The sequence below is a fragment of the Toxotes jaculatrix genome, chromosome 14, assembly GCF_017976425.1.
Source record: "Toxotes jaculatrix isolate fToxJac2 chromosome 14, fToxJac2.pri, whole genome shotgun sequence".
Taxonomy (NCBI): domain Eukaryota; kingdom Metazoa; phylum Chordata; class Actinopteri; family Toxotidae; genus Toxotes; species Toxotes jaculatrix.
Genome location: NC_054407.1, coordinates 20,008,865 through 20,024,071, shown reverse-complemented (window position 1 = coordinate 20,024,071; position 15,207 = coordinate 20,008,865). Strand labels below are relative to the sequence as shown.

Below are 15,207 nucleotides of genomic sequence, written 5' to 3'. Positions count from 1 at the left end.
GTTTTGTGACTCACTTTTGTGTTGCACTCCCACCTCTAGAGCAGTGGATGTTGCAGCGGAGAAAAAATGACGGCCAAGTTGGTGTAGAGGGAGATGAAGGTCAGAGACTTGAGAGCCACTTGATAGAGCTCTGACGATATAAAAGTAGATTCAACAAAAAAAAATCTTTTTTGTTGAATCTACTGGACCTGAGTCAGTCAGAAGGAATTAAATCAATTAAATTTTACATTACCACATTTTACATAAGCAACACATAAGAATGGCGTGGATATCTTTATGTAAGGTATCCAAAACAGATACAATATTTTGAACATTAAAAACCATCTAAATTTTTAAGTAATAATTAAGTAAGTAAGTCTCAATCTTATGGTGCTCCACGCCGTTTGAGTGATCCAGGTCTGGGAAGAATGCAGAGGGAGCTTTCAGTAAAGTTGTGCTTCTTCCGTGCTCTTCTCTTGCACAGCACTGCTTCAGATTCATACATTCGTTAATTTATACTGAAGACCTGCACAGAACAAAAATCAGTAACCTTAGATGAGTTTAGGTGCTCCGCTTAGTCAAATGTCAGCAGTAGCTGATCCCAAGCCTGCTTCTCCAGCTTTCTAACACTGTCTCTCTTACAAAGGTTTTGTCCTCTGTAGATATTTTGTGTACAATTCCTCCTGTGTTTTCTTTATGACCATAGAACAAAATGGTGTGAATGGTACTGCCCATGGTGCATCAGACAGCAGCGCAGGAAAGGGCTCCAGGCAGGTGAAAGGTGCTTCTCTGATCCTGAAGCAGTTCCACGCGCTGCTGGTAAAGAGGTTTCACCATGCCACCAGAAGCCAGAAAGACTTCCTAGCACAGGTTTGTGCTGTTGACAGTTACTACTGACAGTTTGGACTGATACTAGACTATTGAATAATCCTTATCCACTCTGGCAACAGATGAGATGTAATCCAAAACAGATGGGAAACATAGAGTAATGCACACATTTTCTTAAAGTTTATTTTTAATTTTATCCTGTGTGATTTCAGATCGTCCTCCCTGCCAGTTTTGTCCTGATAGCTCTGATCTTCACCATGATCGTCCCCCCGTTTGGAGAGTATCCCAGTCTGACTTTGACACCCTGGATGTACGGACAGCAGTTCACCTTCTTCAGGTCAGAGCTCATGACAAACACTGTGAAATGGCAGTTTTCCAGACGTCCTGCTAATGGATTTTACTTTTATAAAGTATCTGTAGCAGGTAGATGTACAGGGCACTTGCTTTGGATATGATGTCAGTAACATATCACATTAACACTGTGGCAAATGGGAGACTGCTTTTGGTAATCTTGTTTGTATCTCTTCAGTGCCTTCAACCTGATTTTCTCTCTTTACATTTTCTCTTCTCTGTTTAGTAATGAGCAGCCATTTGACCCCAAGATGAAACACTTCGTTGAGCGTTTATTAAACCAACCAGGCCTGGGGACCCGCTGCATGGAAGGAGAACCACTAGGGTGAGTGTCAGGACCATAGATAGGGCAGCACAGGGAAGGAAAGAGATTATTACACAAGTGCATATTACTTCTATTATTCAAATTAAGTGGTGCAGGCATCCTGGACCAGGTAAAAGATAATGAGGAAAAGAACAGCAGCCAACTTCCTCCATGCCTGGAAAACATACTGTCGCTGTGTTTTATACAATTATATACTTTATTCATACAGTTACATTTTAGGCACATTGAAGGACACAGCTCTGACTTGATAAAATTCAACACATCCATAAAATAACATTTAAATTTGTTGTTAGGAAAATAGTTTTGACAATCATCAGTCATCAGACAGTATCCGAGTCATTTGACTCATGATGCACAAGGAATTTAGAGGAGTTACCAGTGCAGAGAGATGAGATACAGACCAAGAATTTCTTTGTGGTGACAAAAATGATAAAACACACACAAAACACACATGGTTATTTCTAGAATCTCATATTTAATTCAGTAGGAGTGGACAGCAACAAAGCATGTAATAGAGATACAGGTAGCTACACACACACACACACTGCCTCTACATGCTCAATGATTTTATCTTTTGCACTTGGATGTCTCCATTTATTTCCCTCCAGAATGCCCTGCACTAACACTACATCAGAGTGGGAGAATCCTGATGTCTCCCCTGTGGTCAGCAACATCTTACAGAGTCCTGCGTGGAACCAGAGAAACCCGTCTCCCTCCTGCCAGTGCAGCACCAGTAAGAAGTTGACCATGATGCCCATCTGTCCCATCGGCGCAGGAGGCCTTCCCCCTCGCCAGCGAATCGAGGCCACGGGAGACACAATGCTGGATCTGACAGACAGGAACATCTCTGACTACCTGGTTAAAACTTACCCCAGTCTCATCAGAACCAGGTAGGTTTACGTGTCTCAAACCAAAACAGAAACAGAATCCTATCTCTCTGACGATGCCGCTGCAAACAAAATACGCAGAAAGGTCCTCAGAGTTTATAAAAATGATTTAAACAAGCTATGATTGCAAAGCATTTTGTTTGACCACTTATTTCACCCGTTTAAATACCTCTCCGCTTAATCAAAGTCTGATTTTCATCTCACAGTTTGAAGAGCAAATACTGGGTGAACGAACAAAGGTAATAATTTGCACTTTATTGCTGTAAGTCTCTTTCCATACCCATCAGTCTTAGCCCCCCTCTTGTGTATATTATTTATCACAACGCTTTGAAGGCAAGTTGATGTGGGGCAATGAGTGTAAATCTTCTGTCTCTGCTATCAGGTACGGAGGCCTGTCAATAGGAGGACAACTTCCCATCCTGAAGGTGGACCCCAAAGACATCCAGAGTGTTTTCCATCAGCTGGGACAAATGCTCAACATCTCAGGGGTAATTATGGATTTGTTGTTCATCACAGACGTGAGAGCTGTGTCTATTAAGGCAGTTTACAGTGAATGTTGTCTTTCACAGGGTTACCATTCTGGACTTGCACTGAAGGAGATTGGTCCTTTCTTACGATACATGGAAAGTGAATTCAATGTAAAGGTAGGTGTGGGCTGGACGGAGGAGTGGGAGTTTTATGTGAATTATGTGCCAACATTCTTTGTCACTGGTCTGATGTCCACCTCTGGCACTTTGCTTTTATATTGCAAACTTTTAAATTAATAAAGTCTGTAATATCATAATGACGCGGACTGATCGCCGTAAGTGCTCGCTTTAATAGCTTTGCTTCCCACTTAAAGTAATGAAGGTCTTACAATATGTAAAGAAGGTCAGCTGGAAAGTCCATGTACTGTAGATCAGGACTATAATTATCAAGTCATAAGACTGTGAGATGTATTCAATTAACTCTGCTCTTTGCTGTCAGGTTTGGTATAATAATAAAGGCTGGCACGCCATGGTGGCCTTCATGAATGTGGCCAGTAATGCCATCCTGCGGGCCTTCCTACCCACAACTGCCAAACCTGTGGAGTTTGGCATCACCGCCATCAACCACCCTCTAAACCTCACCAAAGAGCAGCTTTCCGAAGTCACTGTGTGAGTGTTACTTTTATATATTTATTTGTTATTTATTTATTTAATTTATTTGTTTGTACATTAAAAAACAACAGAATTACAAAAAGTACTGACTTCACTTGCTTCTTCTTTCAGGTTGACCACCTCTGTAGACGCCGTAGTGGCTATCTGTGTTATTTTCGCCATGTCCTTCATCCCTGCCAGCTTCGTCCTCTACCTCATCCAGGAGCGTGTCACCAAGGCCAAGCACCTGCAGTTCGTTAGCGGGGTCAGCCCTTTAGTTTACTGGGTGGCCAACTTCTTCTGGGACATAGTGAGTCATGGAATCCATATAAGATCTGCATCCAGTAGTACTGATTTCAGTTTTTAAATCACTGCAGGCTTTAAAGAGTTTATTTACATGTCATAGTAATAGAAATACTCAGCTGTTAAAGCAGAGTGATGTTATACATTTGAGTGACTTTGTGTCTTACTTACTGTTGTATAATATTATAATAGTTGGTTTCTGTATTATCTCATATAAATGCTGTTTTTCTGTCCTAGATTAACTACACTCTCAGTGCTGCAATGGTGGTTGGCATTTTCGTGGCTTTTGATAAAAAGTGTTACACATCACCATCCAACCTGCCGGCACTAATTGCTCTTCTTCTACTGTACGGGTAAGGCTTTGCTTAGTTTATTCGGTTCAGTTTTGTTTTGCGCTCAGAAAATAAACACAAAGAGGATATGAAAAGAAAGCCCACATTGTGCAGGGGAGGCAGTGGTATACTGTAAGAGCACCCAAAGGGCCTTATTAGGATGTCTCACGTCTAAAGAAAAAACATATTTGTAACTGAATGAGACAAGAGGAAGTGGATAACAAGCCAATTCACCAACAAGGAAATCCATAGAGAAAGAACAAACTGAATAAATGACATGAAAGGGGGAGTGGAATAAACTGAAACAGGCAGAAAATGAATGAAAACCCTGATGACTGGAATTTATTTTGAAACATTTCTCTTTTCTTTGCCTCCGTTTCCTTATAGATGGTCAGTTACGCCCATGATGTATCCCATGTCCTACATATTCAACATCCCAAGTACTGCATACGTCTCTCTGTCCTGCATCAACCTGTTCATCGGCATCAACAGCAGCGCCCTCACCTTCATTCTGGAGCTTTTTGAAAACAATCGGGTAAGGACGTATAGATGATAAGATACTGCAAGAAAAAAACAGAGCTAACACAATCACTTTCTGTTTACTTTAATTAATCATCCACATACAAGAGTATTTGGATGATTCCACCTGATCTCCAATACAGTGGCATCCATAACTAGGTCAAGGCAGCTTATGTTTGGTGTGAGGCACCCTATGCAGTTCAGCAGTATTGCAGAGCTGTGCAATTTTACTGGTGTACTGCATCATCTGGAGAAAATGCTAATGGGGTAAATAGTCTAACCGTTGAGTGCATTGAATATTAAATGTACAAAATTAAATCTAAATTGTCTCTTTGGCTACTTTATGGGGCAGCAGAACAAGCTATAAACACAACACTGATATATTATCACCTATTGAAAGTTGTTTTGGTGAACTTCTTAGCAAATGTTTGCTTATTTACACATCCAGCTGTCACAGATCAGCATCTGGGAACTACAGAGTCCTGTGATAATTATCTTTCACTGCAAACGACACCTTTCACATCTCAAATTCATTTTCTCATGATATAAAAACTTTGATTAATGCAGCATTGTGCAAGTACAGGTGAGTGGCTGGATCTGAACATGTAAGACAATGGTGACAAAAAGTTGCTCTGTCAAGTGTTTAAACAAATCTGGAGTTGCTGTGTGGCATCTGTGTTTTTAAGGAAAAAAAAAATAACGGAGGTAGGAGGAAACAAGTTGGGAGGAAAAAAAGGGCACAGATGCTGCTGTCGCTGTGACAGGTGACTTCCTGCTGCGTCAAAAAATGGAGACAGTTCCTCCCACCAGATGGTTTCTCCACCGTAAATCTATACTCCTCGACTCTCACTGATTTCACAGCAGATGAGTCACGAGAAAACCACTGGAGGTGGAATGACCCATGTTTTTGTTATGGTGATATTTTTGAGAATCTAAAGTTAGTGTTTTTTTTCCATTACTTGCAGTAAATCACAGCTGTATGCACTCTTATCATTATTTAACTTAACAGTGATCACTTGACTTAAGGTAGCTCTGTTTCAACTGAAAGAAAGGTTGCATTTTTCCTCAATGCACAAGATCTCTACCTTTGTATAGTTTCCAAAATTGAAGACATGATAACTGATTTTTCAACAAATGTGTTTTTAAAATAGGAAAAACAATGTATCCCAGTTTTACTTAGCACTGATGAACAGGAGGCACCTCAAACAGGTGGTTGGTGTTTGTGTACACTTGACCAAAGCTCTCATGTTCAATTACATATGCCTCCAATGTAGTTTTTTTTTTTGCTTTGAGTGAAGTTTTAGCAAATTTTTGAAGTTAAAAAAATGAGTAAAAACCAAAGTTTTACAAGGCCAGCATTTACCACAAATTTATTTACTTCAGGGAAATGTGAAATGAATGTATATGTATGTTCTGGTGTTTCCAGCCTTTGCTTATGGTCAATGAGTGGCTGAAGAAATGCCTGCTGGTGTTCCCTCACTTCTGCCTGGGGCGAGGACTGATAGATATGGCCATGAACCAGGCTGTTACTGATGTCTATGCCAGGTTTGGTAAGTAATCTATGCTTATTGGTCATTTTAGTAGATAAAATTCCATCATCATTTCTTGATATATAGCAAAATTTCCATCACTAAATATGTTTAATATAAACATTTCAGCTTGCAGCCTTGTTTGGCTTTGCAATAATTACCAAACACTTAGGTAATTAGAAAAAGCTGCTATTTAAAAAATTGCTTGTTAATTGGTGACATAAACACTTGTGGGGAAAAGCTCAGTTTGTGTACATTTTCCACTGGAAAGAAAGGTACACTTTTACAAAACAGAACCGATAGTAATCAACACTATAATTGTTTAGCAGATAATTGTGACCAGCTACTCCTCTGTCATGTCAGGTTTTTCAGTGACAAACAACTCTGCAGTAAGAATGAGTTATCACTGTTCTCATTATCTGGAAAAAAATATGTTTGTACAGCCTATGAAATACAGTGTATAACAGTATTTTTTATTTTTTATTTTTTTAACTCACCGAACAAAAGGTTAATTTTGTCTCTGTTTCCAGGTGAGGAGCACACACTGGACCCTTTCCGGTGGGACTTCGTGGGGAAAAATATTGCTTTCATGGCTGTGGAAGGCTTTGTCTACTTTATTCTCAATCTTCTCATCCAGTACCGGTTCTTCTTGGACCACTGGTAAGGGACCTGGCCTAACACAGATCAGCATACAGCTTTACACACACACACACACACACAGCATCTCAACCTCTTTTTCTGCCAGGCTCTTGACTTTTCAATGGAAACTTAACCAGGAAAAATTCATTCAAAGTTTTTAACAGGTAAATTGCAGCTCTGTTGTACTGATTGTACTGGTTGTTTGTTGACAGATGATTTTCTCACATCCTTCAGGTTATCAGACTACAAACATACCCCAATACAAGATGAAGATGATGATGTGGCAGCAGAGAGGCAGAGAATTTATGATGGAGGGAGCAAAACAGACATCCTGCAGATCAGAGACCTCTCTAAGGTAAAAATCACTTGTAAACATAAGTGAATCTTAATTCTGAAATCATACTTTACACTGTAATACCCTTGGTTTCTTTTTGGCCATTCAGAAATCCAGTTTCACTTGTTATTGAAATCCAATTCAACTTGTCATTCACACATTATGACAGCTCCCTTTAACAATGGCAAAACAACAGAGCAGCAACTCCTTAACAAGCTGGCAGCACATAATGTAATATAAATAATAATAATATCATGAATGTCAAAAATATTGTTCTAGTAGAATTGAAATTGAAAAAAGGATTTTAAATGAGTTTGAACTGTAGCATTAATTACAAATAAGAGCAGATGAAGGGATTACAAGTATAATATGTATATATATGGAAACATATGTAATAAAAAACAAATGATGATGTGCTAAATATATATACATACAGATTAATGCTTGTATTAATTAAGATTGTTCATCATTTATATGAAAGAGCACACAAATTAAACTACACCAATAAAGTGAGTTATTATTGTTTCCCTGCCTTCTCTGCACAGACGTATGTGGGCAGGAAGAGGGCAGCTGTGGACCGGATTTGTGTGGGAGTCCCTGCAGGAGAGGTAAAGTCACTGAGTTCATTTAGAGCTCGTAATCCCTTTTTTTAATTTTTTTTTTTTTTCTGATACTCAAGTTTTGTCTTTTTACGTTTGCTCAAGTAAACCTACACACTCATTAAGCTTTGAGCCAGACAGTTAGAGATGCATATTATATGCAATTGCTGTTATTTACCATCAGCAGGCAGCATAATGAAGTATATTCATCTCTGGTCTTATTTTGTCTGGGTGTGTTTGTTATATTTCTATTTTTGTGCCAAATAGAATATTAGAGATTCGTAAGGATTTCCGTTGTCACTCTCTTTTTTTATAGTGAGCTTCACTTTCAGTACATCAGCGGAATGTGCTCTTGTATTGACAGCCTGATTGTCTTTTTTTCCCTGTTAGTGCTTTGGTCTCCTGGGAGTTAATGGAGCTGGAAAGACGACGACCTTCAAAATGCTGACTGGTGACACTGATGTCAGCTCTGGGGAAGCTACTGTGGCTGGTTACAGGTGCATAAAGATCAGTCAAAACTGTCCCTGGATGGTATAACACAAACCCTTTAAAAAAAAAGAAAAAAAAACCCACAACTTTGCTTTTGGTTTATCCTGCACGCAGTTCCAGATGGGTAATTACCAGAAACAGACCAGTGAGTTAGAAAGTTTAACAACCCAGAAGGTCATTCGAACATAATTCACCATCTGAATCGGAATCATCCTGTGACTAAAACCCATGCGTTTCCCTACATAGGCAAAAAAGGTAGAAGCCACTGCTTGATCGAGAATTAAGGTTTTTAAGTCCCAAATCAAATTTTGTCATGGAGCAGAGGTTTCGGTGCTCAGTACTCACTAATGAGACTTAAACCACAGAATCTTTCCCAATCTAATTCATTTGTGCGTTAAAGAAGAAATAACATTTAATTTTCATTCAAATTAATTTTGGCTCTTTGATGGTGCAAATATTTTTAAGACTCGAATGCCATAAAAAAATCTTTAATTTAATTCATGTATGTGTTTAATTTTAAAACAATGTCAGGAATTGCTCCTAATCAGATGTAGGACACAGTTTCATAAATCAGTACAATCATAACTCAGCCAGTTGTTCAGCAGTTCCACACTTTGTATTCTTGATCCAGTCCTTGTACTTTATCACCAACAGTCACATCCTCTCTTTGCTAGGGTTCGCATCTTGCAGCATCAGGGGGGTTGTGTTCGGCCATCTGAATCTCAACATCACAGCACTTTGTGCATTCCCTGTACATGCATTTTTTGTTTTCAGCATTGCATGAGGAGGCAGAGTCCGGTAATTCAGACACTGCCTCCTCCAGTAGGTTTTCTGGAGACCGTGGGGTCGTGTTTAGAATAGCACTCAGTGCCTTTTCTCTTGCCCTGCATCTTTTTTTGGATTCTTTCCCCTTTTCGAGCAGTTCACTCAGCTTCCTTTTTGGCAGAGAGTTGATACTGAAGGTTCCACTCTCCTCTCAGCCTTTTTTTTTTTTTACATGATATCCGTTCGTAATGCGCTGTCTATAAATGTTTTAATTTAAGGTAAAATTTTAAAAAAGAAAAAAAATTTAAAATCTAATTTCCACATTGTTTCCCCCAGAGAATGTTTTAAATATGGTAACATTTTCTGTCAGTGGCTATAATTCATGATAATCCTACAGCTGTAAGAACTCAAAACAATCACAACTCATAATAAAAATATTAGATTCTTATACACCAATGTTATTAAAACTTACTGTAAACAGGACTAGTTAAACCTAGTATAAGGTATGCCCAGGACTTTCAGCAATGGGTTGCCATTTAGTTACTTAATCAGCACGTTTCTAAAACTCTTCTAGAGTCTCCACCGTAACATGACTTTGAAAGAGGGTCCTTAAGCTAAATAAAGTTGTCTGTGGAATTGCCCGGTTATTCATATACACATTATAGAAATAATTGGCAGCAAATTATGACAAATAGTAATTTGTACAAATTTTATTCAGATTTGACGTAATTTTCCTCATGGGAATCAACGTACTCTCATTACACATTCTAAATAATCACAGATCAGTTTAACCGCACTCACAACTGATATTTTGTTGTTCCTACAACATTATGTGCTCTGTGAACTCACTGTATGGAATGACAGTATTTGTCTTGTTTTGTAGCATCCTGACAGAGATTCTGGATGTGCACCAGAACATGGGCTACTGCCCTCAGTTTGATGCCATCGATGAGCTCCTTACTGGCAGGGAGCATCTCTACCTTTATGCTCGTCTCAGAGGGGTTCCTGAGTCAGAGATTCCCAGGGTGAGTAGGACTCCAGCTGCTTTATATCTTAAACCGTTTAAGGGTGTCTCATTCTGCTACGCAAATGAAACTGCTATTTGGCTAAGCACTAGACAGAGAGCTTATCTGTTTTGCTTTGTACGTCCTCCCTTTACTGTTGCTCAGTTTTTGCTAATGTTTGTTTTGTACTTTCAATTTTGCAGTAGCGTTGTTATGAAGTGCTCAGTTAACAACAGGGGTTCCTAAAAATGTATGCAGTAAGGCGCTTTGGGTAGAAGTACCCTCAAACACACATCCTCTTTCCCTTGTAGGTGGCAGAGTGGGGCATCCAGAAGCTGGGTCTCACAGAGTACGCTGGCCACTGTGCAGGGACGTACAGTGGAGGCAACAAACGTAAACTCTCCACAGCTATCGCAATGATTGGCTGCCCAGCACTGGTGCTGCTGGTGAGTTAGCCAATTACGAGGAGCTCATGAGCACGTTTTTGTTTGGGGGGGGGGGGGGGGGGGTGCTTGAGTTTTATGCAGGGATTTATCAATAAAATGGTCTATGGATCCAGATGGGAAGCCATATGGGTTCAGTCAAGCCTGGCCTCGAATGTTTTATACATTGGCAGGCAACAGCTCTGTTCAATTCAAATTGGCATAAATCTAAGATCTTTGCCATATGCTGATAGAGATAAGGATTTGGGCTCTGTTCATATGGAATTATGTGTTCAGAGAGTTCATTTCGCTGTTTGTTTGTGTCCGCGTGTGTTTAGGACGAGCCCACGACAGGGATGGACCCGCACTCTCGACGCTTCCTGTGGAACGCCATCATGAGTGTCATTCAGGATGGCAGGGCCGTGGTGCTAACATCACACAGGTTCAATATCTAATAATGAAATTAATCCACTGATCACATCTGCTACAGCAGCTGACCAAACACAGTGCCAAGAATTGATTTTAAGTTAGATCAAATAGCAGAACTAAAAGATGGATTGTTGTTGTTTTTACACCAGCATGGAGGAGTGTGAGGCCCTCTGCACCCGACTGGCCATCATGGTCAATGGGACCTTCAAGTGTTTGGGTACCATCCAGCATCTCAAATACAAGTAAGAAGCACTGGGTGTTTTTGCAGGCTTCTACACTGTGTAGTTACGATTTAAAAAGCCTAAGAATATAGAAAACTAAGGTCAGAAAGATTCATCCGAAAGAGAAAGTTTGAAAATGACTAATAATATGAGGTGCAACAGATTCAGAGGCTAAGGTTAGAATATTTGGTCCACAGTGAAGTAACCACCAGACATAATGACATTTCAAATGTGGATTTTAATGTAAAGTTTGATATATCCTTACAGATGTCTAATTTTTATATTTTTTCTTTCCAGATTTGGTGACGGCTACGTAGTGACCATGAAAATCAAGGCAGCTAAAGTTGGCTTGTCCCCAGAGCTGGAGCCTGTCGAGAGCTTTATGGAGAGCTGCTTCCCCGGCTGTGTTCAGCGGGAGAAGCACTACAACACACTGCAGTACGAGATTGCCTCCTCCTCCCTGGCCAGGATATTTCAGCTGGTGGTGGCCAATAAAGAGAGGCTCAGCATCGAAGACTACTCTGTTTCTCAGACAACACTGGACCAGGTGCGTCAGAAAATCCTCTGTTTAATGCACGTAAGGGAATTTGTCCTAATAACATTTGTGAAGGAACAATTGCCCATCGCCTCCTAACAACCTATTATATAAGACTAGATCCAATAAGAACAGTTTAATTTTTTTTTAAACATAATCTTTTAAACATAGCTCAAACACTATGCTGGAAATAACTAAATTATGACATCAATCAATTCTGAGCAGATACAGTACATTTCGGTCCTTTAACTAGATCAATTCACTGATTCACTTTATCTGTTGTTCAGGTGTTTGTCAACTTTGCCAAGCAACAGACAGGAGAGGACGAGGATGTTTCGTTACACAGACGGACGGCAGGAGGAAGAAAAGACGTCAAGATTTCTCCAGTGAAGAGGAAAACATGAAAAAGTCACCTGTAAATGAACGGACAACCAAATGGAGGTATTACTCTGCAGGGCAGTAAGCTAACTTTCAGCCACTTTTTATATTTCCCTGCCCAAATTGCTTTTTAGAATAGAGCCTGGCCAGTTACCTGCCAAAGTCACTGGTAGAGCAGTTTATCAAAAACCCAGCACATCTGACACATTACTTGAAATTATGTTTGTTTGCTTTAAACAGCAGAAACTAATGCAACAAAGATTTCCTCATCTGACATATGTAAAAGAAAGACAGTTCTGCTTATATTAACTTGTACAAATATGTACATATTGTATGTGTAATGAATACTTAAGCACCTTAGCAGTATTTTTAAAATTTGAAATGTCATTTAATGTTGGCTGTATTTACTGACTGAATGCAAAACATGTTTACCGTCACTTCCATTCTTTTCAGTTATTTACTGTTGTATATTGTTATATATTGAAGCTTTTCTTTGTCTGTTTCATACATTGCCATGTCATGTTGTTCCCCAGTCAGTACAAAATGTTCCTCTTAAAAGGATTACATTTGAGAAAAATTAGGTTTTAGATAAATATAGCTGTAAATAAATCTATTTTGTATTTGGCCAAATAAACCTTGAACATGCTTTATACTATCACTGTGCAGTCTTGTCAAGCTGATTTTTACTGCATCACAAGACCCAAATAATACAGTCCAAAGTTTCATAAGGTATAGGCCTATTTGAAATTTGTATTTCTCATTAAATATTTCAGCCCTGTCTTGCCTTTATAAATAATAAAGCCACTGGATGCTACTGTTAGTTATTTAGAGATAGTATTAGGGCCAAGGCAACACTGCACTGAGTGGCTTGTCACAACCTGGATTTCACTTCTACCGCAAGTGACGGTTTCATTGCCTCAGACTGCCCACAAGCCTGAATTTCATTGGCTACTTCAAAGAAACAGAGGGATGATGGCACTGTGCAATTCAGGGCTGCTAATGAATTCTCTGGTGAGGATATCATGCTCCTCTCCTGCCCATATGGTCATCTGGATGAAGCTGATGAGCATGAATAGTGCCACTGTGGGAGGGCAAACAAGTCATAGTGTAACAGGCTGTGAAATGTAGCTGTTTGCATACTGCTGAACAGCCTGAAAAGGCAAATTTAGAGCATGCTGAGACAAAAAAAAACTGGACAGAGGTATAATGTAATAAAGTACACTTATTCAAGTACTGTACCGTACAGTACAAATGCTCACCTGAGTATTTTCATTTTATGCTACTTTAAACTTCTACTCTGTACCATTTTTCAGAGGGGAAATACTTTGCTTTTTACTCCATTATGTTTATGACAGATACAGCTACTTTACAAATCAAGATTTCACATACAAAATATTTGAAGGACTTCCCTATTAATCAATTAGTTGATTAGTCTGATTGTTGATTAGTTACAAGCAGTTTGTGGTTTCAGTCTCCCAAATGTGACAATTTGCTGCTTTTCCTCATCTTAAATTACAATAAACAATTTTTTTTTAGGTTTGGGCCATGGCTAACTGGTTAACATGCTAACTTAAGTAGATATCTCTGCAACATAATACATAGACTTTGTTGACACATCATGCTAGCTAATCCTTTCCCCCCTGCTACTAGCTATTTTGCTAAGCTATGCTAATTACCACAAATAGGCATGTTTCTCAAAATGTCAAACTATTCCTGTAAGAAAAAGTAACAAAATGTCAGCAAGCAAAATGCGTCTTAAATTCTCATAACGCAGAAGACTACTCAGAGTGCCAGTCTCCGAAAAACAGCTATAATTTTAAATGCTAAGTGATTGCTGTTACTGACACATTAGCATGAAAGGGTCATTTTACTGTTGTAGCTGGTTGATGTGGAGCTAAGCTGAGTTGATCTATGTCATCTTCTCCTTGGTAGTTTACCCTATATTTTGCATGTAAATCTTTACCTGCAAATTAATTAGCATGCTAGCAAATAAATGTAATGGAGTTAAAAATACAGTATTTTCCCTCTGAAATGTAATTAAATGGAAGAATAAAGCAGAAAAAAATGGATACTCAAGTAAAGTAAGTGAACACTGTATTGTGACAGAACTGGGAGATAGTTATTAAATGATGGAAATATCCTCCCTGTGTGACAGGAGATAAGAAGTGCCATCAACATGTTTGGGATCAGGTCAATGATCAAGTCATGCCATTCATCAGCACACAGCTGTTACTCTCATTAAACCCTTTTCTGTGGCCTTGTTTTCCAGTGTGCCAAGAAGTCAATCTACTGGAACTGTTGCAAAATTACTGTTTCAGACTCTTACTGCTTTTACTGTTTTAATCTGATACCTCTCCAACATGTCAACCAGATAAATGCTTGAAATTGGAATTTAATTAAGTTTAATGAAACATAGACTGTGTTAAGTCTAAACTCACAAGCGGAATTAACAGCTACAAAAGGAAACTGAAGTGAATGTCACCTCTGAAAATTATATTTGCAAATAAGAGCCTAAATTGTTCAGGCCCAAATTAATGGAAAATTGTCTAACTTGCATGACTTTCATTAACCAAAATAAATTTCTTTTTTTTAAATCTCATAAACTACACAACACTATAATTTTTGCCCAAAATATGACACAAATATTATTATACACAGTGAAAGACAGTCCTTTTCTGCCAGCATGTTATATATCAGGCACTGAAGCACTGTTTTTAGATGAAAAATTTCATGGTCAGACTCACCTGTTGGTGTGCACAGCGGGTGATCAATATAGCTGCAAACCCCCGGTGGTATGACGGTTCTGAGAAGAAGAACATGAGATGTTTTTCATTTAATATTGTGATAATATCAAAACTTTCAGTCCACATATTGCTTTCATAATCTGACAGATATTCTTGCACAGAATTCTCGTTTTGCAGATGTCATATGGTGCAGTGCAATCTGATAGCTTTTCGTAAGTTCACATAAATTTAATTTGCATTATAGTTTAGAGAAAAGAAACTGTTCATCCTATAAAACTTACCCTGCGGACTTTACATGACTGCTGGCTACCAGCTTAATGAGCCCTGCAGCCTTTGCTCATCCTCTGAATCGCCCTCTGTAGGGCATCAGTCTGTACTAATCACATACAGACCGTGTATTGATTCCAGACTTCCTGCCTTCGATCAATACATATGAAGCTAATTAGGCAATAAAATGCATTTATTACAAAATCCATT

General features: G+C 38.9%; 1 protein-coding gene across 1 annotated transcript in view; it reads left to right on the top strand.

Annotated features, from left to right (window-relative positions):
- LOC121192687 (retinal-specific phospholipid-transporting ATPase ABCA4-like) overlaps positions 1-12,616 on the top strand; it is a 35,678-nt gene extending 23,062 nt beyond the window's left edge. Inside the window, exons 27-49 of the mRNA XM_041054484.1 lie at positions 40-99; positions 686-849; positions 1,020-1,144; positions 1,385-1,483; positions 2,092-2,373; positions 2,577-2,609; positions 2,753-2,858; positions 2,940-3,014; positions 3,337-3,506; positions 3,621-3,798; positions 4,029-4,144; positions 4,511-4,658; positions 6,069-6,192; positions 6,702-6,831; positions 7,045-7,165; positions 7,690-7,752; positions 8,134-8,240; positions 9,881-10,022; positions 10,313-10,447; positions 10,762-10,865; positions 11,002-11,094; positions 11,371-11,620; positions 11,896-12,616. Coding sequence (XP_040910418.1) covers positions 40-99; positions 686-849; positions 1,020-1,144; positions 1,385-1,483; positions 2,092-2,373; positions 2,577-2,609; positions 2,753-2,858; positions 2,940-3,014; positions 3,337-3,506; positions 3,621-3,798; positions 4,029-4,144; positions 4,511-4,658; positions 6,069-6,192; positions 6,702-6,831; positions 7,045-7,165; positions 7,690-7,752; positions 8,134-8,240; positions 9,881-10,022; positions 10,313-10,447; positions 10,762-10,865; positions 11,002-11,094; positions 11,371-11,620; positions 11,896-12,012 — 2,942 coding nt within the window. The 3' untranslated portion in view covers positions 12,013-12,616. The remainder of the gene's footprint in view (positions 1-39; positions 100-685; positions 850-1,019; positions 1,145-1,384; positions 1,484-2,091; positions 2,374-2,576; positions 2,610-2,752; positions 2,859-2,939; positions 3,015-3,336; positions 3,507-3,620; positions 3,799-4,028; positions 4,145-4,510; positions 4,659-6,068; positions 6,193-6,701; positions 6,832-7,044; positions 7,166-7,689; positions 7,753-8,133; positions 8,241-9,880; positions 10,023-10,312; positions 10,448-10,761; positions 10,866-11,001; positions 11,095-11,370; positions 11,621-11,895) is intronic.
- The last annotated feature ends 2,591 nt before the right edge of the window (positions 12,617-15,207 follow it).